At 41.7% G+C, this 26,262-nt stretch overlaps 1 protein-coding gene across 4 annotated transcripts in view; it reads right to left on the bottom strand.

The window, feature by feature from the left end:
* The window catches only part of abcc10 (ATP-binding cassette, sub-family C (CFTR/MRP), member 10), a 28,977-nt gene extending 3,184 nt beyond the window's left edge, over window positions 1-25,793 (bottom strand). For 2 of the 4 annotated variants that reach the window (XM_061770227.1, XM_061770230.1), the window contains exons 1-21: window positions 25,507-25,788; window positions 24,425-24,629; window positions 23,036-23,322; window positions 20,911-21,593; window positions 20,175-20,387; window positions 19,952-20,077; window positions 18,506-18,733; window positions 17,723-17,879; window positions 16,974-17,119; window positions 16,815-16,894; window positions 15,708-15,879; window positions 15,063-15,161; window positions 14,781-14,970; window positions 11,965-12,042; window positions 11,692-11,880; window positions 8,655-8,793; window positions 6,824-7,004; window positions 4,161-4,504; window positions 2,973-3,142; window positions 1,278-1,438; window positions 953-1,206 (exon numbers count right to left, since the gene is read on the bottom strand). In XM_061770227.1, the coding sequence (XP_061626211.1) occupies window positions 953-1,206; window positions 1,278-1,438; window positions 2,973-3,142; window positions 4,161-4,504; window positions 6,824-7,004; window positions 8,655-8,793; window positions 11,692-11,880; window positions 11,965-12,042; window positions 14,781-14,970; window positions 15,063-15,161; window positions 15,708-15,879; window positions 16,815-16,894; window positions 16,974-17,119; window positions 17,723-17,879; window positions 18,506-18,733; window positions 19,952-20,077; window positions 20,175-20,387; window positions 20,911-21,593; window positions 23,036-23,322; window positions 24,425-24,600 (4,073 nt within the window). In that variant the 5' untranslated portion in view covers window positions 24,601-24,629; window positions 25,507-25,788. Of the gene's footprint in view, window positions 1-952; window positions 1,207-1,277; window positions 1,439-2,972; window positions 3,143-4,160; window positions 4,505-6,823; window positions 7,005-8,654; window positions 8,794-11,691; window positions 11,881-11,964; window positions 12,043-14,780; window positions 14,971-15,062; window positions 15,162-15,707; window positions 15,880-16,814; window positions 16,895-16,973; window positions 17,120-17,722; window positions 17,880-18,505; window positions 18,734-19,951; window positions 20,078-20,174; window positions 20,388-20,910; window positions 21,594-23,035; window positions 23,323-24,424; window positions 24,630-25,506 lie in introns of all 4 variants that reach the window. The other 2 variants (XM_061770229.1, XM_061770228.1) reach the window with 2 other exon arrangements.
* Between the last annotated feature and the right edge of the window lie 469 nt (window positions 25,794-26,262).

Raw genomic sequence — 26,262 nt, 5'->3', positions numbered from 1 at the left:
GCATTACTTTTTCCACACAGGGCCAGGTAAATTTGAATTTTTCCTTAATAAACAAAATCACCATTTAAAAACAGCATTTTAAGTTCACCTGGGTTATATTTACATTTGTTTGATGATTTTAAAGTGGGGAAACTATGCAAAAATATAGGAATTTGAGAAGGGGCCAATACTTTTTCATGGCACTATATATTGGCAAACTACAGCATTGGAAAGCCCTGATCAAGGCCTGTAGTTCGACATATGACTTGATGTGGTTTGTTGCAATTTGATTTTTGACTTTGTTATTACTGAATTTGACATTAGATCCATCCATTTTCAGAGTCGCGGGCGTGCTGGAGCCTATCCCGGCTATCATCGGGCAGGAGGCGGGGTACACCCTGAACTGGTTGCCAGCCAATCGCAGGGCACATACAAACAAACAACCATTCGCACTCACATTCACACCTACGGACAATTTCGAGTTGTCAATTAACCTACCATGCATGTTTTTGGGATGTGGGAGTGCCCGGAGAAAAACCCACGCAGGCAAGGGGAGAACATGCAAACTCCACACAGGCGGGACCGGGGATTGAACGCCGCTCCTCAGAACTGTGAGGCAGACGCTCTAACCAGTCGCCCACCGTGCCGCTATGAGGTCATCTCCTCAAGTTCAAAACTAATCACGGCCAAAGACAAATTATTTCAGCGGTTATCTATTTCATATATGTCCACACAGTTTGAAGACAATCTGATGAAGATTTTTTTTTTTTTTTTGTGTTTGACATGCATGACTTTGCTATAACCTTGACATATGACCTAGGGCTCTACACTTTGGCATATCCAAATATGTTGTACAAGTGAACCTATGTGATAAATATCAATTGTTTCGGTGCTGATTTGCACATGTGAGAAATTGAAAAGCAAGTGCTACAACAAGGTAATGGTAGGTATGACGTCCCACATAAACGGTCACCTGAGCTGAGCGAGTCCCACGCTGCCGACATCCAAACCGTCCAGAAGGATCTCACCACAACTCACCTCCACCATGCGGAAGAGCGCTGCAAACAAGGACGACTTGCCCGAACCCGTGCGGCCCACAATGCCCACTTTCTCACCGGCTCGCACCACCAAGCTCACGCCATCCAAGGCATTGGGAAGACCTTCCCTGTATGCTAAGACGACATGGCGGAACTCCACGCTTCCGTGCTGGGGCCAGGATGGCGGCAGCTGAAACAAAGACCGACAGGTGAGGCGGTTCTGGTTCCTCCGGCTCCGTTTGTAGGTTGGCGCCTGCGTACCTGATGGTTCTGCTGCTGAGGTTCCGCCGGGAGCTGGCTGCAATATTCGTGGGCTCGCTCTACGCTCACCAATTGCATCTCCGTCTGCGTGAACGTGAAGATGAGGCCAGACAGGAGGGAGGTGATGGACAGCGCATACGACAGCGACAAACCCACCAGGCCTAAAAATACACATGGATGGAGGATGACGTCTCAACACAAGCCATTTGGAGTCCCTATACGGTGGTACCTTGACTTTTGTTAGAGTTGAATTTGTTGCGCTTCAAATAGGCAAAAATCACTAGATTTTTGCAGATTATTTTTTTAACAAATTAAGTCATTACAAAGTAAGACAAATTAACATTAAAAAAGTCGGCAAAAATCGTCTTCGAATTCGCTGACTTTTACCGATTTTCGTCTGTTGTGAAGTTAAATAAATACTAAAGGACAAAGTATTGTAAAAATTGAAATATTCTGCCTGTAATTTCTCTCTTTTTTTTGTAATCATTAAGTGACCAAAAAGAAGTTATTTTATTAATTATATATTTTTTTAATTAATCGGCCGATTAATCGGTTATCAGAATTTTATTCGACCATATATCGGAATTGCCTTCACAAAAGATATCGGTCCGGCCCTAGTTTTTAATATAGTTAAATAGTTTTGTATTTAAAAAAAAAATCAAATAAAAGAATGTAAAGAAATAAACTGGTTTTATAAAGTAGAAATACTGTACATACCTAAGCACTGTTTTGTATTTAAAAAAAAATCAAACAAAAGAATGTAAAGAAATAAACTGGTTTTATAAAGTAGAAATACTGTACATACCTAAGTAATCATATGTTGGATGTGTGCCTTTAAGGAGCGTGGTCAAGTCAGTAACATCAGAAGCTGGAGTCGGGTTAGTCGGTTAGTGTGCGTGTGAGTGTCTGGGCGTGAGCTGTGGCCTACAGCAGCTCCTTGCAAGTGTTTTCATTTTGTATTTTTATATGTTTGACTATTTGTCCGTTCAATAAACTCGATGATGGTTTTTTTTCGCGATCATAACACAACAGGTGGAGGGTGAGGGGTGCTAATAGAACTTTTCCCGCTCAAAATACATTCGTTAACACGGGGCGACAGTGTGATCGAGCTTTTTCCCCCCATTCTAAACAGAAATGAATCGACATACATTCTATAATGGGGACAGGGGTGTGCTGACATAGAACCCACCAAAATGACTGGTAGCCTGGAATTCACCCGCATTTGTAAGGTTGGCGGGTGTTAATGTCAAGCCCTGAATATGGTACTATTTATCTTAATTAAAAACATGGACTAGAAACACTGAACAGATGAATGGCATTTTAATTAATTTAATGGAGGATAATTGATTTGATATACAGTCCCCTCCAAAAATATTGGAACGGCAAGGTCAATTCCTTTGATTTTGTTGTATGCTGAAGACATTGGGGTGCAAAAGGTGCTCTGTCCCAAATTGTTTCACACATCTAGATGTAAATACCATGAAATAAAAGCTGGAATTTTTGTCTCATATTCATCTTTTGATCTGAAACCCAAATGTCTTCAGTGTACAACAAAAACAAAGGAACTGACCTCGCGGTTCCAATACGTTTGGATGGGACTGTACACCTTGTATACATATGTGAGTAAATGAAGTTACAAGTGGTAAGTTAGGGTAGCACCGTGCCATGAAGACATTTGAAAAGGTAAGCCCTCACCTGGGTCAACCACGTGGAAGGAGTGCTGTACGACGGCAACGGCGGCAAGGGCAGTCACCACAGCAACGCCGATGAGCTGCAGGCGGATGTCCAACCACTGGGTGGCGACGTTGCTCAAGAATAAGCAGCGTTGGTTGTCCTCCAAGCGACGCATGCTTTCCTCCTCAAACCTGAAGGCGGCACAAAACACACAATGCCGCTCACTGACACTGTTTTGGTCGTGACATTCTTCGGTGGCGAGAATTGGAAGAATCATCACCTAAAAAGTAGGTAATTCATTTTGAGACAAATGTCACTTGTTTCAAGCTATTTCTTACTTGAAAGTAGTAGAAAAAAAGTTGTTAGTTTTTTTTCTTATCACAATGGCAAGTTTCTCGACTTATTTCAAGTGGAATTTTGCTTGAAACAAGTGAAACTTGTTTATTCTTACTTTTTACGTGATGGATCTTATTTTAAGTGTGAGGAGTCTGATTTTAAGTATAATCTGATTAGTTTTGAGTTTTTGCAGTGTGTTGTGTGCGTCTGAGAATTGGAAAACCGTTTAACAGCTCGGTGAGCTTTATTTTTTATTTGTAATTACCACCCTCTTAAAATGTTTGCGTCAAGCTAAACGGTTTTGCACTACTAGTGCTTTAACGGTGATTTTATTTTTCTGCGAAGATTATCGTTTGTCTACGATTAGAGGTGGGTAGAAATTGTACTCAAGTTAGAGTACTGTTACTTTAGAATTATATGACTCAAGTAAAAGAAAAAAGTAGCCCTCCAAATATTTACTTGACTAAGTATTCAGTGTAAAAACTACTCAATAGCTGGTGAGTAACTTCTGATTTATTTATTTGTAATCAAAGCATTAACATCAACAAGACAAAAATATAGCCAAATTTTTCCCATCATTGTCCTGTATGAACACTACCGATAGGGAATGGGTGAATTTTCTGGCTTTCCGCTCAAGTAGAACAGTGGTTGTGTGAAAGGAACTGTCACTGTCCAACAACCATTTCATACATCACGCCAGATGATTGCCTTGTCAAATTATCGGATTGCAGGAAGCCACATCGGTTATGTGAAAATACACGACGGAAATGTCACACTTTGTTGGTTTCTGATAATGCGGGGTCTCTGATACGGGATTTCTACAATGAAACTTTTTTTTGTGGGGGGGGGGGGGGGATGCTGTACAGTACTTGCCTGGTGCAGCTACGACTGGCCCGAATGGTCGTGAGGCCGCCGAGCGTCTCCGTGAAGTGCGAGTAGACAGGTGAGAGCGTAACGCTGTACAGCCGCTTGAGCTCGCGGGAGGTGTGTCTGTAGAAGCGCTGCGTGCTCAGGTAGAGAAGCGCAAAAGGGGGCAGCGCCAGCAGCAACCACGGCAGCGCCAAAGCCATCACCGCCAGGGTACCCAGCAGAGCGAAGACGTTGGCCAGCAGGATGTTGAGGACAAAGGGCAGGCTGTCGTCCACGCTGTACACATCTGAGGAGAAGCGGTTGAGGATGCGGCCCAGCGGCGTCGTGTCAAAGAAGCGCACCGTTGCCTGGGGGCAGAAGTCACCCCATTACAGTCGCCTCTTTCACACCGGCCATCAGCCTTTTACCTGTTTCGCTGTTCTGGGTGAAAGGTAACGACACCTAAAGGAGGATAGAATTCTTCAACCTGCAAATTTGTATTTGGCTTTGCTGCGTGAAGAAGAAGAGCAGAAAGCCAAGACCGGTTTGCAACATTTCACACGCGACACTTATCTGATTGTGGGAAGCTGCATGTGTCTGATTGAACGCCGACGTTGGGAAGATTACTTTGGAAATGTAGTTGTTTACAATTACAAGTTAGCCTGTTGAAAATGTATGTAGTAAAGTAACTATTTCAATGATTTTCTCAAAGTAATGTAATTACATTTGATTACATTTTTATTCTTCTTAATTTTTAATAAATGCATCAACAGGACCCTTGGATGTTTACTTTAAAAAGTCGATTAAAACCATATATCATTATTTTGGAATGAACCACATACTTCTTTCCGTACACAAATAATAAACTGATAAAATGTGATGAAATGTAAGTCAATAATACAAAATGTGTTTGTTGCATAATACGTATACAGCATGTGGAAAACATGATACAATGATGACCTAATGACAAATGTAAACAACTTTGACAATAGTGCTTCATGTCAACCCAGGTAAGTGATGGCAGTAATCAGGATTTCCCACATGCTGTATAGATTTATTTGTGGTGGGCTGCCATAAATACATTTTGGCCGCCACCAATAGATTTGTGCTTTTGCTGCGTAGAAATTGTGCCGCGATGTGCTCCTTTTGTGTGTCTGCTAATGATCCATACCACCGACTTCCTTCCTGATACGATACTGAAAATACAGGGCCTCAAATGACTGAAGTATCGATGTTTTATTTTGCCAATCGATCTTCTGGTGTCAGAGCCATCAACATTTGAGACAGTATCGATCCTTCCCCATACCAGTTACACTGCTCCAAGCTGGCATATAATGGCATCTCATCACAGCACACTCGGTGCCGTTTTTGTTTGTATTTGTGTGTATTGTCGCTTGGCAATGCCACTCCATGTTGGACAAAGCCTATGTACAGTCTTCAGGACTATCTGAGGTTAGGATTATGCGGCGAAAAGACTATATCAGCAAGGGAACCAAAACTGCAGTCCCGCGCAGGGAGAGTCCCCCTCCCCCGCCACAGACACAGACGTAACCCAACTCCATTGACTCCTTTGTCCACAATTATACAGTTTTAAAGTTATGTAAATGACCTTTGTGACACAAATAAGGACATATGCAACTATCAAGTCTCATGTCCACTATTAATATAAGACAGCGACAGCTCAGCTTCCCACTTAAACGTCATACTGCCACTAGTACTCTTACTCTAAATCCACAAGTTCTTCATTCAAAATGTTTTGAAAAACACTATATGTGTTGAAAACAACTACATTGTTACCAAAAATCAAGTTCTGCTCACTTGTTAACAAACGGTTTAAATTCAAATCACACTCATTGTTTTTTCCCCTTAATCCAAACCCCCCATACGTATGATGATAAGTTAAAATTATGCTGCAGTTATGTTAAGTACAGCATTTATGACAGGTAAAAAAAAAATGAACAACAGAATACATAGAATACATGTAAACACATGCATGCCTTTTGAAATGTTAATTCTTTTATCTGAAAAAGTGAACATGCAGAAATGTTTCCATTGTCTTTTCAAATTGTATAAAAGAAATGACTTGTTTAGTCAGCCACTGTTTGTTTCAGACAAACTTCAAATATAGAGTAAACTATTTTGCAGATATAACTTGAGTCACTGTCAATCTGTACTATTTACAAAGCTACGGTATGCCAATTACGTTAGACTATACACATCATGGTCCAGTGCAACACCACTGGAAAAATTAGTGTAGACCCCTGTGTTTGATTTTAGATTAATTAATTTGTATTTAAATATATATATATATTTATTCTATCTATCTTTGTGATAGTATTTTGTATTTAAATATTTGAATTTATTATAAGCTATCCAGTAAGTGTTTGTTTAACTTTAATTCAAATTTCTTCCTCCCCAACATTGAGGAATGTGCACAGAGACGCGGCAATGTCCCGCTTTGATAGGTCCCGTGTGAAAGGCACACAGACAAATAGATCTCTACTGTTACGCCTCGGGAGCTCTAACGGTTACTGGAACTCTGTGTGAGAGGGTTTATTAATAAACTCATTCAATGCAATACAGATACTCGTACTTTTGACAAAAGTAACTGTATCGTTGACTCCTTCACTTAAATAAAAGTAAAAAAAGTAAAAAACTCTGAAATGTACTTAACAGCTGGCGGTCACCTTGATGACACGATCCAGGAGACTGTCGTGGATGGCAGCGGCAGCACAGATAGCGCCGTAAGCAAAGAGGAAGGCTCGCAGAGCGGTGAAGACGGTGTTGGCCCCCGCCATGGCGCCGTACACTGCCAGGTAGAAGCGTACCTCGCTGCTCGGCTCTGGCGGCGGCGGCGACAAAGCAGACCTAAGGGGTGAACATTCCGGATAATTTATCATCGTTTTCTGAGGGGAGAGTAAGTCATAAGTGTCAAGTCTTAACATTCACGTTTCAAGCAAGTCCCAAGTTGCTGTGGCAAAAAGCCAAGAAGAGATAAAGTCACATATCAAATTATACAAACTTACAAAGTCACATCATATATTGCACATTAGTCACTTTGCTTATATGACGAATGATTTTGTAGTTGTCGTGTCTCTTATCCGTGAGTTGCAAAACTTTGCATGTTGCCATTCTCTTTTTCATTTTGTTTCCGGGTCAAAAACAGAAAGGAACCCCAGACTTGACATAGAGGAAAAATGTTATTTATTGCCACAATATACATATAACATGCACACAAAATGCTAATTTGTGGCCAAAAAGACGTTGTAATGTGCACACGAAATACAAATCCATAACATTAATATCATTCCTGAACAGTATACGAACTGATAGTATATCTCAACTGTCCTCGTGGTAGCCGCATTTTCCTATTGTTGCCAAGTCGCAACCCACTTTAATAAAAAACATGCACCGCCAAAAAAAAATAAACTCAAAAACGCATGTACAGCATGTCATTATCATATTTTAGAAACATAACTACATGCACACATGTTCAAAGTGCCTTTCTTCACACCTCATGAAGAAACTGAGGATGAACCTGATAACTGGACGTACAACGATAGTAAAAGTGAATATCATAACTGCACAAATTACAGCCACAGGATTTCACTCAAATCTTGGCACTGATTCCCTCCTTATAGGAAAGTCTCCAACCCAAAGTAATAATGTTTCTCGCCTCTCACCTGTCAAAACAATGTTATGTTCCAAAAAACCTGGGCTACACTTTAAATATTTTACCGGACAGGGGAAACCTCAGTTTACTCCAGAGTTCCGCCCCTACGGCATCGACGTAATCCTAATTTGTACGTACAGTACATCGGAACGCCCCTGTAGTCACTAATCTATCACTAAAACAGTAATAAAGTCATAATTGCAGTAACTATTTGTGTGAAAAATACTACTAATAATACAATAAAACCTATTGGGTTCTAACCCTAATTATGAGTAGAGATTTGACTAATGTAATAGTAATAATCGAAATGGGAAGCTAATCATATACAATATACACTAGGTATCTAAAAATAACAGATCCGATTAAAGTACCGTAATCACAACATTCAAGCAAACATTCCTAACTGCTTCGTCAGTTAGTTATTTATGCTTATACCTGATTTGAATATATTTTTTTTTCTAACAAAGGCGTGCTTCATTGACTGACCAAATTGCTCATGGGAAGATATTAAACCCACAAATTTGCATTTTGTTCACACGTTACATCTATACGGGGGCCACAATTCACAAAAATGTTCTCATGTCTGGGGTTCCGTAAAAAAACAAAACCTTGAATCCAAACGTACAACTCTTCAAGCTCCCTCTGTGATTCTTGCGTTATGAAGTGCCAATAATTACTTTTCTTTCGAAAACAAAACAGATGGCACACTAAGTTGAAAATGCGGATTTTCAAATGTACAATTGGCAATTGACTGTAGTCAAGTCAGTGACTGGAGTCCCCCACACCCACTCTCTCTAACAGACACACACACACACACACACAAACAAACAGCAGGTTGTGCTCACATGAAGCTTCCGGCGGAGAACAGGAGGAGGCGAGGCGAGCCCAGGAAGTCGGAGCAAGAACGGTTGCTCCCCGCTGAAGAGTTGCTCTTCAGTGCTGAGATCCAGTGGGACAACCACCAGTCCGACACGTTCTTGGAGGCTGCATACGTCACACCACAAATACGACACTGACACCTGCAGCAGGGTTTTTCCGGCTCTAAAGTCCTCTCACATCAAGAAAACTGGTATCATTATGATATAGTATTATTTATATTATTTGATCAGCATTGCAGTAAGTTGGGTCTCATTTTTGGCCGCAATTATAGTAATACACCGTAGTGACAGAGTGGCTGTATCAGACACAGTTGGAAGTTGCTCCTAAAACCATTGAAGAAGAAGAGGCTTGACTGACAAATTTCCTTTCCTACTGCAAACGAGTCAGACTATATTTCATGGCTTTTCAAAAAGGTCAAACTGTTTATACCAAGCACGTCTGTGCATTTGCTAACTGGAATCTGGCTTTTATGTCCTTTCCCATGGTGTATTTACTTTTGTACAATTGTTTGAACAGATGAACGTGACACCTTCAGGCATCTGGAAATTGCACCCAAGGATGGGCCAGACTTGAAAAAAAATCCCCCATGCAGATATCTTGGCTAATTTCTTTTGACTTTTCCATGATGGGACACAAAGAAGCAGTGTGCTTCAGGTTTGCCTTCAAATACATCCACAGGTGTGTCTCGAATTTACTCAAATGTTGTCAATAAACCAATGAAAAGCTTCCAAAGAGATTACATCATCATCTATGTTTTTCCAAATACAAACACCTAAAACCTAAAAAATTTTTTAAAAAATTATAATTTTTTTTAATTGCTTTGTGTTTTTACTTTTTAGGGAGAACACTGCACTGGACTACAATGAGTCCATGAGGACATTTTACAAAATGAAAACTAGGATATGTTCTGCCTTTGGCTGTTAAACGTGTCAATTAAATGGCTAAACTACTATTTAACGGCCACATTTAGCCAAGTTAAAGTTGACTGCACACACATGCACTTTTGTTATATTTGATATTGAACAGGGTTCCTGTATTTTTATTTTGTATTTCAGTATTACATACTGTGGGTATGGAAAGTATTCAGACCCCCTTAAATTTTTCACTCTTTGTTATATTGCAGCCATTTGCTAAAATCATTTAAGTTCATTCTTTTCCCTCAATGTACACACAGCACCCAATATTGAAAAAAAAAAAAAACAGAATTGTTGACATTTTTGCAGATTTATTAAAAAGAAAAACTGAAATATCACACAGCCGTAAGTATTCAGACCCTTTGCTCAGTGTTTAGTAGAAGCACTCTTTTGAGCTAATACAGCCATGAGACTTTTTGGTAATTATGCAACAAGTTTTTCACACCTGGATTTGGGGATCCTCTGCCATTCCTCCTTGCAGATCCTCTCCAGTTCTGTCAGGTTGGATGGTGAATGTTAGTGGACAGCCATTTTCAGGTCCCTCCAGAGATGCTCAATTGGGTTTAGGTTAGGGCTTTGGCTGGGCCATTCAAGACCAGTCACAGAGTTGTTCTGAAGCCACTCCTTTGTTATTTTAGCTGTGTGCTTAGGGTCATTGTCTTGTTGGAAGGTGAACCTTTGGCCCAGTCTAAGGTCTTGCCACAATTCAGTCTCTGAGCTCTTCAGGCAGTTCCTTTGACCTCATGATTCTCATTTGCTCGGACATGCACTGTGAGCTGTAAGGTCTTATACAGACAGGTGTGTGGCTTTCCTAATCAAGTTCAATCAGTGTAATCAAACCGCTGGACTCCAATGAAGGTGCAGAACCATCTCAAGGATGATCAGAAGAAAGGGACTTAAACCCAATAGAGCATCTCTGGAGAAACCTGAAAATGGCTGTCCACCAATGTTCACCATCCAACCTGACAGAACTGGAGAGGATCTGCAAGGAGGAATGGCAGAGGATCCCAAAATCCAGGTGTGAAAAACTTGTTCCATCATTCCCAAAAAGACTCATGGCTGTATTAGCTCAAAAGGGTGCTTCTATTCTACTAAATACTGAGCAACTGGACAGCGCCCGAGGTAAATAGGAGTCTCACAGCAAAGGGTCTGAATACTTATGGCTGTGTGATATTTCAGTTTTTCTTTTTAATAAATCTGCAAAAACTTCAACAATTCCGTTTTTTTCTGTCAATATGGGGTGCTCATTAATGTACACATTAATGAGGAAGAAAATGACCTTAAATGATTTTAGCAAAATTGTTAGGGGGTCTGAATACTTTCCGTACCCACTGTAAATATTTAGACCCCTATCTAACTGGCCTGGAAACTAGTTGGCTGATGGCGACTCGGGTCTCCACTGGTTGCAGAGATGGCTCTGCGACATCTCCTGGAGACAATTTCATCGGAAGCCATTCTGAGACTTGTTCAGGTCTCCTGCAGGTCTTGGAGACATCTAGGGGACAAATTCTGTCCGCGACTTCGGAGACGCCTCTCTGACATCTCCGAGACATCGCTGAGATGCTGCCTTGGTGAAAATCAGGCAAATTGTCTTTGTGACGTCTCGGGAGACCACACGCCACGCCGTCTCCGGGACGTCTCTTCGCCCCGGTGAGAGCGCAAGCAATATTTTGGTTTCCTGAGTCGCAATGACGCTCCCTGTGCCAGTGAGATAGGTCCTAAAATACTCACCTGTACCAATGATTACAATTGTACCACCTATGCCTCAGTTTGAGCCAGGAAAACCCTGTACAGTCTCAAATCAGTGTTACAACCACAGAGGCACTCACACCTCCACTACGGAAACACAATTTGAAAAATGTCCACAAGCCAGGAAAAAGCTGACAGCAACAAATGCTTTTAACACAGAACGATGAGAGAAGTGAGTGTCGGGTGCTTGACTTCATACCCACTATCCTTTTTCAAACATCCTTTGTTCCGCCTCTGTTACAACCTCGGCACCACATATTGGTACCTTTCGCACAAGGTGGCGACTCGTGGAAAAGCCGGCTTTAAACGTGAGTGTGACAGGGGCTAAGTGAATGCAAACCTTGCATGGCAAATAGCGACATCAAAATGGAGGTGGCCAGGACACCGCCCACCGCCGCCCAGTACATGTGATACACTTTCCATGAGAGACCTCCGGCCTGCTTCTTCTCCAACCCCGAATCGTCGCTACCGTCATTGTCCAGACGAAGCTCACTGGAGGGAATCTCCTCCTCCTCTTCCTCATCCTCACCTTTTGGTAACACAAAAGGCACCACCCCACCGTCACAATAAAAAATTGGAAAAAGAACATAAGAAAAATAAGCACTTTATGCACCTTTTTCTTTCCAGTTGCGCTTGTTGTTGTGTTTATTTGGTGCCTCTTCTAGATAAGGAAGGATCTCTGCTGGCGAACCTTAAGACAAAAACAAGACCACAACATCACACTTTAGCCATTTCACACTGTTTGGCAAAGATCGCCTTCATCTGCCTTTTGTGTCACTGTTCAGTAAAAACACCACCAACATTCCAGCAATTAAGTGATCCCCACTATAAGGCAAATTATTGTTTGCGCCTGCGCTTTATTGCTGATTTTTTTAAGCAATCATATTTTATGGGTTTTACAGTATACTGAAAAGTCCAGATTTAGAATAGTACCAAAGTGTAGTAGCACATTGTGCCACAACATGCCAGGCAGCACTGAGCTCTACTGAAAACATGCAGCATAATTAAGAGCAAGAAGAAGAGGCAGAGAGAGTCCTCAACTATAAGCTCCAGTAGTCACTGTTCCCACAAAGCAAAGGGAATGTATGAGTATTGGTTGTCTGTGCGGTTTGTATGTGTTGCTGCTCCGTATTTGCTGTTAAAGTAGCAATTAGGTTTTGAATGACCATAACATCGATGCTAGTTTCGATTAGCACATCTATGGCGTTTTGCATTACTTGTTTGCATTAAGCTAGCAGACTGTGGTGAGATGACATTATGTGGTTTGGTGTTTAAATATACAGTGGGTACGGTACGGAAGGTATTCAGACCCCCTTAAGTTTTTCACTGTTTGTTATATTGCAGCCATTTGCTAAAATCATTTAAGTTATTTTTTTTGGTCCTCATTAATGTACACACAGCACCTCATATTGACAGAAAAAACGGAATTGTTGAAATTTTTGCAGATTTATTAAAAAAGAAAAACTGAAATATCAACCAGCCATAAGTATTTAGACCCTTTGCTGTGACACTCATATATTTAATTCGGGTGCTGTCCATTTCTTATGATCATCCTTGAGATGGTTGTACACCAGCATTGGAGTCCAGCAGTGTTTGATTATACTGATTGGACTTGATTAGGAAAGCCACACACCTGTCTCTGTAAGACCTTACAGCTCGCAGTGCATGTCAGAGCAAATGAGAATCAGGAGTTCAAAGGAACTGCCTGAAGAGCTCAGAGACAGAATTGTGGCAAGGCACAAATCTGGCCAAGGTTACAAAAAAAATAAAATTCTGCTGCACTTAAGGTTCCTAAAAGCACAGTGGCCTCCATAATCCTTAAATGGAAGACGTTTGGGACGACCAGAACCCTTCCTGGAGCTGGCGGTCCGGCCAAACTGACCAATCGGGGAAGAACAGCCTTGGTAAGAGAGGTAAAGAAGAACTCAAAGATCACTGTGGTTGAGCTCCAGAGATGCAGTCGGGAGATGGGAGAAAGTTCTAGAAAGTCCTAGAAAGTCAACCATCACTGCAGCCCTCCACCAGTCGGGGCTGAGTGGCCCGACGGAAACCTCTCCTCAGTGCAAGAAACATGAAAGCCCGCATGGAGTTGGCTAAAACCACCTAAAGGACTCCATGATGGTGAGAAATAAAATACTCTGGTCTGATGAGACCGAGATAGAACTTTTTGGGCTTAATTCTAAGCGGTATGTGTGGAGAAAACCAGGCACTGCTCATCACCTGTCCAATACAGTCCCAACAGTGAAGCATGGTGGTGGCAGTATCATGCTCTGGGGGTGTTTTTCAGCTGCAGGGACATGACGACCGGTTGCAATCGAAGGAAAGATGAATGCGGCCAAGTACAGGGCGGACGAAAACCTTCTCCAGAGTGCTCAGAACCTCAGACGGGGCCGAGGTTTCACCTTCCAACAAGTCAATGACCCTAAGCACACATCTGAAATAACGAAGGAGTGGCTTCAGAACAACTACGTGACTGTTCTTGAATGGCCCAGCCAGAGCCCTGACTTAAACCCAATTGAGCATCTCCGGAGAGACCTGAAAATGGCTGTCCACCAACATTCACCATGCAACCTGACAGAATTGCAAGGAGGAATGGCAGAGGATCACAAATCCAGGTGTGAAAAACTCAAAAGGGTGCTTCTACTAATTACTGAGCAAAGGGTCTGAATACTTATGGCTGTGTGATGTTTCACTTTTCCTTTTTTAATAACACCGCAAACATTTCAACAATTCAGTTTTTTTTCTGTCAATTTGGGGTGCTGTGTGTACATTGATGAGGGAAAAAAATGAACTTAAATGATTTTAGCAAATAGTGGCTAAATTCTGAATACTTTCTGTACCCACTGTACAAGGTTTAATTCTGTTTTGTTTCATGTTACTGTCACAATAAACTTCTACTGGAAGTAACAAAAAAACTTAAAGCAAGCACACTCCTTTATTGGAGAACTGTGCGAGTGAGTCTTTTAATTTTCTCAAAGTGAGTAATTTTTCTTGACAGTGAGAAAGTGAGAACAGGTACTAACGGATACTTAAAAAAGTGCACTTTAACACATTATAAGTGTGTTTAAATCAGCCTAAATGTGTTAAAAGAGTTTACAAAAGGTAAAATATAAACCTATTTATATGGTCTCTCTTATCACAGATTGTCACGTATTGCAGGTGGGCCTGGAAAAGGGTTCACTGTATCACACTTTATTAGAATCTCTATAAGAGATATATAAATGGCGGAATTTCATAATTAATGAGTCCGTGATATATTTTTGTATATTTTATGAGTTTGTGTTAGTTTTAATCTGGAGTTTTAAATGCTTGTTTATTTTATGTTCTCCACTACAGATGGAAATTAGCTTTCTGCTAAATCTGATATTGATTCATTTAACTGGACACCGTCCATAAACCTAATCAATCAATCAATCAATCTGACTTTACCAGTCTTGACAATGTTGCCGTTTTCCATGACGACAACCACGTCAGCGGCGTCCACCAGCTCGATGCGGTGTGTGCAAAGGATTCTGGTCTTTCCCGCCAGCAGCTCCAGGATGCACTTGCACATGAGGTGCCGAGCCACCTGAGCATCAACCGCCGCCAGCGGGTCGTCCAGGAGGTATACGTCTTTGTCCTGGAGACACAAACATATACATATTCAAATAATGTTTAACATTCATTTCATAGCCGTTTGATGCAAATGTGCTGCTGTCAAATGCATCTCACCATGTAAACCGCCCTGGCAAGGGCCAATCGGGCCTTCTGGCCTCCACTCAGCGTGACACCGTTCTCGCCCACTTCAGTGCGGTCGCCGTTTGGCAAAATCTGACATAATAGACCGTAATACATTATTTGCAATAACTACATAACACAATTTCTGTAAAAAAGAGAAAGAAAATGTCAAAGATTCAGAAGAGCTGACGCTAAACTGAAATGGTGCTAATAAATCATGGTGCTAATATAATGAGATTTGATTAAATGTAAACTGCTACTTGAGTATGGAAGGCACGATTTTCCTGAGTGAGCTGAAGAATTGTAAGTTGGAATTGTCTGTCCCAATTTCAGTTGGGAAATTTGGAAGAGGATGTAAGTATGGCATACGTCTCCATTAATTTGGGAATTTCGGCATGGAAAATATGAAGGAAAAAACGTGGACATTTATGGGAATGTGAAAAATACTTTCCAATATGTCAGGAATTACTTGAACATTTTGAAGGTGGTTAAATTATTTTTCAAACAAGGAAGGATGTGTTAAATTAGAAAAATGTCTATACTCATTTCAATTTTGGGCGTGTGAAAAATAAAACACAACCCAAGATGTCCTGAATGATTCACCCATTAACAAGTTTGTAAATTATGTGGCCAACGTACCGCGAGGTCGTCGGCCAGAGCGCACGCCTCCACTACGGCCCGGTAGAAGGATGCGTCGTAGCTTTTGCCGAACAGGATGTTGTCCCGCACGGAGCCGTGCTGGATCCATGGCTCCTGCGTCGCCAGGCCCAGGCCACGCTCGAGATCTGCCACGTACACCACACCGCTGTGCCTGCAGAGGACAGACGCCGCCGCAAGATGCATCGTCAACATCTCCTGAGACTTCGGCACACTGAGCATCTAAAGTAGGGCTGGGCAAACCTTTGCGGTCAAAGGCCACGTTGATTTTTTAAGACAAAGCCATCAGTTTTTATTTTATTTGTAATCATTCTAATTAATTACCTAATTATTACATTAGAAAAATATGATTTGACTTATAGTGTCTGTAGAATAACTTGTAATAAAATAATTCAAAATTCATGTTTAATTATGGCGGCATGATGAACAGCTGGTTAGCACATCTGCCTCACAGTTCTGAGGACCCGGGTTCAAATCCGGCCTCACTGGTGTGGAGTTTGCATGTTCTCGCCGTGCCTGCGTGGGTTTTCTCCGGGTACACCGGTTTCCTCCCACATCCCAAAAAACATGCATGGTAGGTTAATTGAATACTCTAAATTGCCCGTGGGTGTGAAAGTGAGTGTGAACGGTTGTTTGTTTATATGTGCCCTGCGATTGGCTGGCGACCAGTTCAGGGTGTACCCCGCCTCCTGCCCGATGACAGCTGGAATAGGCTACGGCACGCCCGCGACCCTAGTGAGGCTAAGTGTTACTGAAAATGGACGAATGGATATTTCATTATTTCTGATCAACTTAATTATAATTACCTAATTATTTCATAAATAACAAAAAATAAATATTTTTCTAATGCTTTACCAATAATATCATAATCAGAATAATACCGACCTGTGATAGAATAATTCATGGTAGTTATTTAACCAATTATATAATAAACAAAAATGTAAACAATTTTATTTTACTAATACTTCTTAACATGGTAGTTTATTTTAAATAATCGAAATACATAAATCAAATTCAATTTGAGCATCTCATGGATGAACTCCACCAGTGTGTATTGCTTTTTCTTTTTGTTTTATGTTGGTGCCTTACCTGCTGAGTTCTCCAGTGATGGCAGCCAGCAAGGAACTCTTCCCACATCCAACCTTCCCGACCACCACGGTTAGGGAGCCCTGAAAAAACAACACACACACACACACACCTCGTCATGGTAATGTCACGATTACGATTATGTTGTTTGTGTTAGTGCACCTTTCTTATGTTCAGATTGAGGTTGTGCAATAGCTGCATATGTCCAGAGGGGGCGCCGTGTTCCCCTTCAGTGTCCCCCTGGAGCCCCTGCCAGCTGAACGTCCCCTGACTCAACAGCACCGCCGTGTGTTCATCTTCAGGCCACACTGCAAATGAAACAAACACTTTTGACACTTTGACACTGCCTGTCAACCCAAAAAAAAATATTGGAGATTGTTTTCCATGATAACAACGACATCCTCTATTGCTGTGTACCATGTTAACTTTCTCATCTGTGTTCAATGTATTGACGCCTTACAGTGTGATGTGCGTCAGATCTCTCTTACCCCAGGCTCCCCTGCACCTATGGTACTGAGGGCGTCCTGACCGGCTCTCCGATTAAAGGGTTAAAGCTCTCCGTTCTCCTTGCATATTACACAATGGACTGTAAAGGGCGACAGGGGGCTTGCTTAAGCCGGTGTCGAGAAAGATTCTAATAACAGCCGCCTGTGAAACGCCAGCCCCGTCTGTTCAAGTTAGCCCCTGCCTCGACAGATTGACAGAGGATTTCACAGTATGATGTCACGCTATGATGTGATACAATGTCATGCTATGACCTCACACTATCGCATCCCGCTGCTATATCACGCTACAACATCACACTACGACGCCATGTTGTCACGATATGACAAGCTAGGATGACATCTACGACATCCCACTCTGACACCTATGATGTCCTGGCGGCGTCAGCTGCAAGAGGCGGGGCCTACCTAGGGCGTAGTAGGCCTGAAGATTCCGGTTTGTGAGTTTGAAGAAGCGCTGGATGCGCTCTAGCGACACCTTGGCCTCCAGGATGCCGTTCAGTACCCACGGGAAAGCATTGAGAGGAACAATCAGCATTCCCACCAGGGCCAATGTGGTGAACACCTGAAGGGGGCGCCACCTCATTTCAATGTCAGCATTGCGTGTTTGGATGAAGACATGCGCGCGCGCACGCACACACACGCACGCACACAAACACACATTCTAATATACACTCATTTTCTCTCTCTCTCTCTCACACACACACACACACACACACACGCTCGCTCACATTCTCACAAGCATACAGTACGCACGCACATACTCATACACTCACAAACGCTCACATTCTCACGCTCTCACACACAAACTCATCCACTGTCATACATATTCTTACACTTACAAACACATAGACTAACTCTCACATTTACACTCTCTCACAAACACACACTCTAAGGATCTCACTCTCTCACACAAACTCACAGTCACTTTCACACTAACACACGCAGACTAACTCTCACTTGTACACACTCGCAGACCTTCTCACTAACACAGACACACACATACAAGCATATAACACACGCACTCACGTTCAAATGCTCTCTCTCAAACACACAGACATACACACAAATACATATAGACAGACACTCACAAACCCACACAAAAACGACTCATTCTCTCTCACATAAACATACACACACATGGACGCAAACAAACACATCTTTGAAATGTATGATTGTTCTTGTTCTCACCTTGGCGGCGGTGAGCCGGTGTCCCAGGAGCACGTACGTGAGGAAGGTGAGGATGGAGATGAGCACAGGTAGCGCAGCCCAGGTGTACACGCACATGGCGTCCAGGTACTTGACAGCCTTGAGGTGGGACAGCTCCCCGCGGCGACATTCCGACACCTTACGGGCGAAGTGGGCCTCCCAGTTGTAGAACTTGATGACGCGGATCCCGAACAGGATCTCCGTCATAAGCTGGGATGGCAACAACAAGTCGTCAGTGGCACACGGACAAAAGTATTGAGATTCCTGACAATCACTGAACTCTTATTGAGTTCCTGCTTCACACCTGTGTTGCATGAAGTCCACCAACCGCTGGCACTTTTCCTGAGGTTTTCAGTGTTTCTCACAGACTGTATACATTTATTTGTGACAGGCTGACATGTATAAATTTTTGCTGCAACTAATAGATTTTGATCTTCTGGTATCAGGGAAAAAAAATAAAAATAAATAAAGACATTTCTGACAATGTCGATCCTCATCCCACTCCAGCAGGTGCAATGACGGTTGAAGTTCTTCATAAAAAATAATTTTGAAGAGTCCAACTAACGCATTTAGTTGTAATTTTATGTATTGCACGTTTTGAAAGCTGCTACAGTATATTGTTACTAAAAATGTCATTCTGCTCGTTTGTTAACAAATGAACGTTTTATATTAAAATCACACCTTGTTTTTTTCCCCTTAGCCCAATGCCCCAATGTATGCTGATATTAAGTTAAAGTTATGCTGCTGTTGCGTTACGAAAAAAAAACCAACAACAACAAAAAAAACAGAATACATGGAAACAAATGCATGCCTATTGTTATGCTTTGTTTTTATTTGAAAATGTTTTCATTGTCTTTTAAAATTAAATAAAAGCAATTACCTCTGCTTGTTGCAGACAAACATGATATTCACAGTGAAATATTTTGGAGATATAACACGAGTCACTGTCAATCTTTATTTCATATGGAGCTACGGTATGCTAATTACATACGACTACATCATGTATGTTCATGCTGTACCCCCCCGCCCCAAAAAAAGAGTGTCTCCCAATCATGCGCTGCTGCAACCAACTTTGTGTAGAGCCCTGTAACTGTTTGATTTGACATCTTATATTAATTAATTATATTGGTTTATTTAAGAAAGCAATTGTATTATTTTTATTGAAATATTGTAATGTATTCTCAGTGTTAGTTTAAATTTAATATGAATTTATTGTTAAATGTATTTGTTTTCACTTAAGCATATTAGCTTCCATAAAAAAAATGTATTCTATTAACATTTAAAGCAAATTCCTTTTTTTGGGTTATAAATAGTGATGAGCAAGCAGCCCCCCTCCCCCCCGGCCAGCCGCCAGATACCCACCACCACAAATAGATTCCGGTCCTGTGATTTGGGCTACACGTGCTGGCTGGACCAGGAGGATCTCACCTTAACACGGCCGTCCTTGTAGCGCAGCATGTCCTGGTTGTTGCTGAGGATGCGAGATGCCAGGAACTTGTTGAAGGGGACCATCAGAAAGGCCACACCCAGCCCGCCCAGGAAAGCCACGCCCACCTGCAGCAACAGCAGGTAACGACGCATGTTGCATGTTCTCTCACACACACACATTCTCACACTCACTTTCTCTCAAATCACACACACTTTCACACACCTGCAGATAGAGCAGGTAGAGGGCAAGGGCAAGCTGGAAGGGGAGGCTCCACAGCTCATGGAAGCTGTTGAAGAAGTTCACCACGCGGTCCGTGTCAGTACTCATCAGGTTGACAACTTCCCCCAAGGTCAGGTGGGCCAGACCGGCGCCACCCACCCGCAGTGCCTTGCCGTAAATGGCCGACACCAGGGCAGCGCGGGCGGACAGCGCAACCTTGAGGAATAACAAAAATGCTTTACAATCCAGACTTCGATTACATCAGCATGTGAGTGTCCTGCATGAGTGGGCCAATTGTGTTATTTTTGTTGGGCTTTTTTTGTTCTCCCTGTGTTTAACGATTGGCCAAAAGTTCATCGGTGACTGTGGCTCTCCTTTTCCACACGCAAGGGTATTACAGTTAGCAAGTACAGTGCTACCTTGATTACGAGTAACCCAACGTGCACATTTTTCACGTTACGAGCCATCGCTCGGTCTATTTATTTATTTTTTTGCTTTGTGTTGCAAGCTTCAGATATGTTGCCACTCGAATTAAAAAAAAAACAAAAAAACATTTGAACGGTATTCTGAAGGTCGATGACTTGAAAATTATGCCGACTGTCAATTGTATCAACTATTTAGAAATATCTGAGACAAATATCATTTGCATAAAGATTTCTAACACAGTGTATTTTGTTTAAATGCATGCAATTTCTGTTGGCTGTCTAAACAATAAAAACGACAACAACAAAAATGCTACCTTGGACACTTGGAAGGTGAAGACGTTCTGGAGGACGGCGCAGAGGAGTGCGCTGGCGAATAGTGCAGCGCAGCACCAGGCGCCCCTGCTAACCGGGGCCCCCTCATCCTCCATGAAGCCCACCAGGAGGCTAAGAAGGAGAGGCCCGCAGAACCTGAGCATGTTCACCACCATCTTCAGCACACCCAGGGCATAATAGCGCCCCCCAAAGGTGGCGTGCAGGACGCGCAGCAAGCTCACGTCGCCCTCCAACTCAGGCAGATCCTCCTGGAAGTTTTGGACCGGCCGGGGCCACGGATCAGGGGCTGCCCCCCCACGACATGCCACCCAGCTCTGGTGAAAATGTCGGCGGACGACGGCAGTGCGCAGGCTGCGGGGTAGGTGGTAAACGTGGGCCACCCGGTCCAACTCTCCTCGCCGGCCCCGCCGCAGGAGGGGCGTCAACCAGAGGTAGAAAAGGCGGCAGAAGCAGCCACTACCATCCTCTGCCACCATCTCGCCTGTGTCCTCCTCAGGAAGCAACAGCGAGCCATCCTCATCTTGGATGTGTAACGCGGGTCCTCGCGTGCCTGACGGTGGACACACCACGCCCAGAAGGTAGAGCAGCACGGGGAGCGTCCGGGTGGCGGCCAGCACCAAACGGGTCAACTGGAGGGGTCCGGGTGGCATCACATACAAGGCTCCTACACATTTCAAAAGGCAAAATTATACATGGTTTTTTTTTCCAGACCCTACTTACTGGACTTCTCTTTAAAAAAGATCAGATAATTCTGGGTAATGAAAAACACATACATAATATATATATGACACGGTCCCCTCCAAAAGTATTGAAACGCCATGGTCAATTCGTTTGTTTTTGTTGTACACTGAAGACATTTGGGTTTCAGCTCAAAAGATGAATATGAGACAAAAGGTCAGAATTCCATATTTTATTTCATGGTATTTACATCTGGATGTGTTAAACAACTCAGGACAGAGCACCTTTTGTTTGAAGCCACCCACTTTTCAAGTCAGCAAAAGTACTGCCAGTCTAAGACCTGCCACTTTTTCCCCTGGTGACGTCCTTATATTTTATATACATATATATATATATAATATGCATTTACTCACATAGCACAAATTAGATTTTTTCTATTTTAAATTTAAAAATATTTTTCTTTGAAACAGCTAGTGACATTTATGTAAATACTGTAGGTGTGTTTCATACACATTTACTAAAATGTCACAAATTTAGATTTTTGTTTAAAAAACAAAAAATAACTAAATAAATAAATAGAATAATTTGTGAAATTCCAAAATGTTCTATACTATTCTCTTTACAGAGTTAAGTCTTGATTTAAAAAAAAAACCAATGTCAAATTCCACATTTTTCTCTATTTTCCATTTACTCAAATGTCACAATTTTAATTTTTTTATTTTAATTCTTGGTGAAAAGAATAAGTCAAATAATTTGTCATATTCCAAAGGTTTCTCTATTTTTCACACCTCTATGTTTACTCAAATGTTTTCCTGAGAATTACTTTTTCTTTTTTTTTTTCAAATAATTTGCAACATTTCATACAGATCTATTTACTTAAATGTGACACTATTATAGTTATTTTGAATTACAAACAAAAATCTAAAATCCATACTTTCCCATACTTTCGTATCGACTCAAATGTCACAAAATATTTTTTTAACCAAGAATTGCGCATGTCACAAATTATTAAATAAATTCTTGATTAAAAAATACTAATAATTTGTCAAATTATGTACTTTTCAAAACTTGCATATTAACCTAACAGCACAAATTATAAGTTTTTTATTTTTAAAAGAATTGTGACATTTGAGAATGTCACAAATTATTTTTTCTTAATTTTAATTCTTAGTGTAATAAATAAATAGGTCAAAATTCCATACTTTGCAATACTTTCCATACTCGCACATATAGTCAAATGTTACAAATTAGATTTTTTTTAAAAACACAGAATTATCTGACGATTTTATTTAAATAATTTGATAATAATTTCAGTAACTAGATGTGTATCATACACATCTAATTACTCCAAACTATTCGTTTTGGTTTTTGTTTTTTTCTCTCAGGGGAAAAAAAAATAAAAAATCTAATATTTGTCAAATTTCATACTTTGGAGGTAGAACATGAAGGTGACAACCAGGTGGGGGATGCACAGAAGCACCGACAGGGGCAACAGCAGAGGCCCTCGAGTCCCCTGCGGGAGGGCAGCCACCGCGGCCACGTGGGTCAGCCAGGCCAGGGCGCCAAAGCTGCCGGCGAGGGCATCCGGGTACACGTCCGCCCGCCGGGCCACACCCGCCACCGCCACGTCGACTGTGAACAGCAGCGAGGCCAGCAGGGATGACAGGAGGCGCAGAGTCCAGCCGCAGGGGGGCAGCGCCCACACGGGGCGACACCTAATACGTGCCATGGAAATGCCATTAATCCGTGCCACACCCCACAAAGAAAATTATAATTTTATGATGTTTTTTAATGAAAAAAATAACACTCTATAGTTCACTCTATAAAACATTAAGTGATTACATAATTAAATACATGTAAAGAATGAAACAGTTTTTGGCACACTTTATTTCAATTCAGTGGACATTATGCTGCTCCTTCTGGTGTGCGTACCTTGACCACTGGGGGGCAGTATAAGACAAATAGATGAAGATCGATCAACCCTCAGTAAGCCACAGTAATATTACCCATTCTATGTAGAATATATGGAGTAGTATATGCCAGTGAGCATTGTTATATTGGATGGCCACATGTTGCTTAAAGGGTTATAACACCGCCTCATAGATGCTATTTGTTAGCCCGTCTGTGGTGTTTCCAATTATGTGTTAGCATTAAGCTAGCGGGGGCATTCTTAAGGAAAAGTTACACAACGTGTAATTCATTCAATCATTCATTTTCCATACACCGCCTATACTCACAAGGGTCACGAACATGCTGAAGCCTATCCCAGCTTTCTTTGGGAGAGAGGTGAACCCTGAACTGGTCGCCAGCCAATCGCAGGGCACATATTAACAAACAACCATTCGCACTCACATTCACACCAATGGGCAATTTAGAGTCTTCAATTAACCTACCATGCATGTTTTTTTGAATGTGGGAGGAACTGGAATACCCGGAAAAAACACACGGACGCACGGGAAGAACATGCAAACTCCACACAGGCTAGGCCAGATTTTAACCCGGATCCTCAGAACTGTGAGGCAGATGTGCTAACCAGTGGTTCACCCAAGAAAACCTAAACAAAATAAACTTCCCGCTTATTATTTGCAATGTATCATTTTGACAAAGCTCCTTGACACCAATGTACAACTAGCCAATTAATACAGGGCTTAGGCACCATCTTGTGGGTTTTTCATGAAATAGGTAGGGAAAGGTTTGACAAAAAAAAAAAACAGGTGAATTTGTGAATAGTGAACCGCGAACACGCAAGTGCATCACAATGATTAGCTTATTCTTGGTTTTCTTTTGGTGACTTGAGGAAATACAATGTTTGTTTACCTGGCCGCGCCCAGGTAGAAGGCGGCGAGGGTGGCCATCACTGTGTGGGGCAAGATGCCGAGGACCAGGTGGTTGAAACACATGCCCACGTGTCCATCCTGCCACACGGGGAATGGTCGCCGTTCATCCGTGTGGCAAAACTCAGCCAGCAGCGCTGTGGGCCCAAAGCCCCCCATGCCGCCCTCTATTTGACCGGCATCTTGATCTATGAAGGAACACAAACAAGTGCATCATATCATGGAACTCCAAGCTCAAAGTCCTTGTAGGAACCAAGAATCTGGTCTTCGCAATAGTTCGTCACTGCAGTTAGTGTGATACGGAAAGATTTGGTATTACTCTGATACCAAATAAATACAGTGACAGTATCACCGATAACAATAGATTTTTTTTTTTATTATCAAGGTGGTGTCATATACTGCCCTGCAGTTCCATTATAGTAGCCTGGAGGGCTCTTTGCGTCCTCTCTCTCTTCCCCCTCCCCTCCCCGTTTTCAGCACCTGTCTCCAATCAGCCTCATTACCACCGGTAGATAAGCCTGCCTGTTCCAGGAAATCCTCGCCAAAGTATTGCAACCTCTCGTAGCGTGCTCCCAACCCACGTCATTCCTGCCACCAAGCCAGCTGCCTATTCTGTCCACTGCCTGCCTGCCAACACATCCAGGACCACATCCATAATGTTTGCTCAATAAACTGTTCATCATTTTACATCTGCCTCCGCCTGCTCTTGAGTCCAGCTACTCCCCACACGTGACAGGTGGATGCAACATCAAATTCCTAAATCTGAATGAATGTTCATTTCTTTGGCTTTGTTTTATGTTGTGGGTCAATTTGACCGGTATGAAAATCTAAAAGAAAATATGTAAAAATATAAAAAGTACGTAATAATAATTGTAAAAATAATTGTATGTTTACTAATAATCACATACTTCATGGCAAATATTTGTGATTAAAATTGTTTTAGGCACTGGAGAGGAAGGCAAAGAAATGGTTGAAATGGACGTCAAATTAAAGTTTATATCGATGTTTTACAGCAGAATAGCGAAATAAATACGGTGTTTTAAGCAAATAAAAAATAGCACTTACCTTAACAAACATCTGAAGAAGCAGGACGAATGTCGGAAAAGTATGTCGGGTGGATTCAGAATGCCGACAAACACGGAACGCTTAGCTAACAATGTCAATATGTTTGCTAGCATGAGTTGGTAAGCCAAGTCAATGTTGAATATTTACAACGTACGGTAGAGCATTAAGAACCACCCCAGAGTACACAAATTATGACAGGAAATTAAAAAAAAAAAAACCCATCGGTGTCCTTTTGAAAAAGCTGTCGCTGACTGATGACGAAAACAGACGTTTCAATTGCATTTCTTTTCGCTGCAATTTAACATGACTTACACTACAGGTTTAATAAACACACCCGGATGAAAAAAATAGGTGGCGAAATAAATATAAAAGTAAACTAAAATCCACCAGTTTCTTTTTTTTAATCCATCGGGAGTTCATCTGTCGCTTACCGATGACATTTGACTGTCTATATGGTCACCCAGCCAATGGTTAATTTGAAGGCGAGAGCTTTTAAAGTGATTTTTTTAATAAATGTTTTTTTCTTATAAATTTGTATTTTCATCCAATTATTTTTTTATTATCATTTACGGCTTATACAATATTAGTTTCACCACATACATTGTTAGACAATATGATATTCATATAGTCATATTTATACACGGTATAAAATGAACTGCTGGTTTCCTGGCTTCGCCTGAAACACAATCAAGCAACAGAAATGTGTTTAAAATGACAATATTCATATTAAATGTACATGGTTGGAGACCATGATTA

The sequence above is a fragment of the Phyllopteryx taeniolatus genome, chromosome 4 (genome assembly GCF_024500385.1).
Source record: "Phyllopteryx taeniolatus isolate TA_2022b chromosome 4, UOR_Ptae_1.2, whole genome shotgun sequence".
NCBI classification, from domain to species: Eukaryota; Metazoa; Chordata; class Actinopteri; order Syngnathiformes; family Syngnathidae; genus Phyllopteryx; species Phyllopteryx taeniolatus.
The sequence above is the reverse complement of the archived record's forward strand: the minus strand, read 5'-3'. Positions and strand labels throughout refer to the sequence as shown.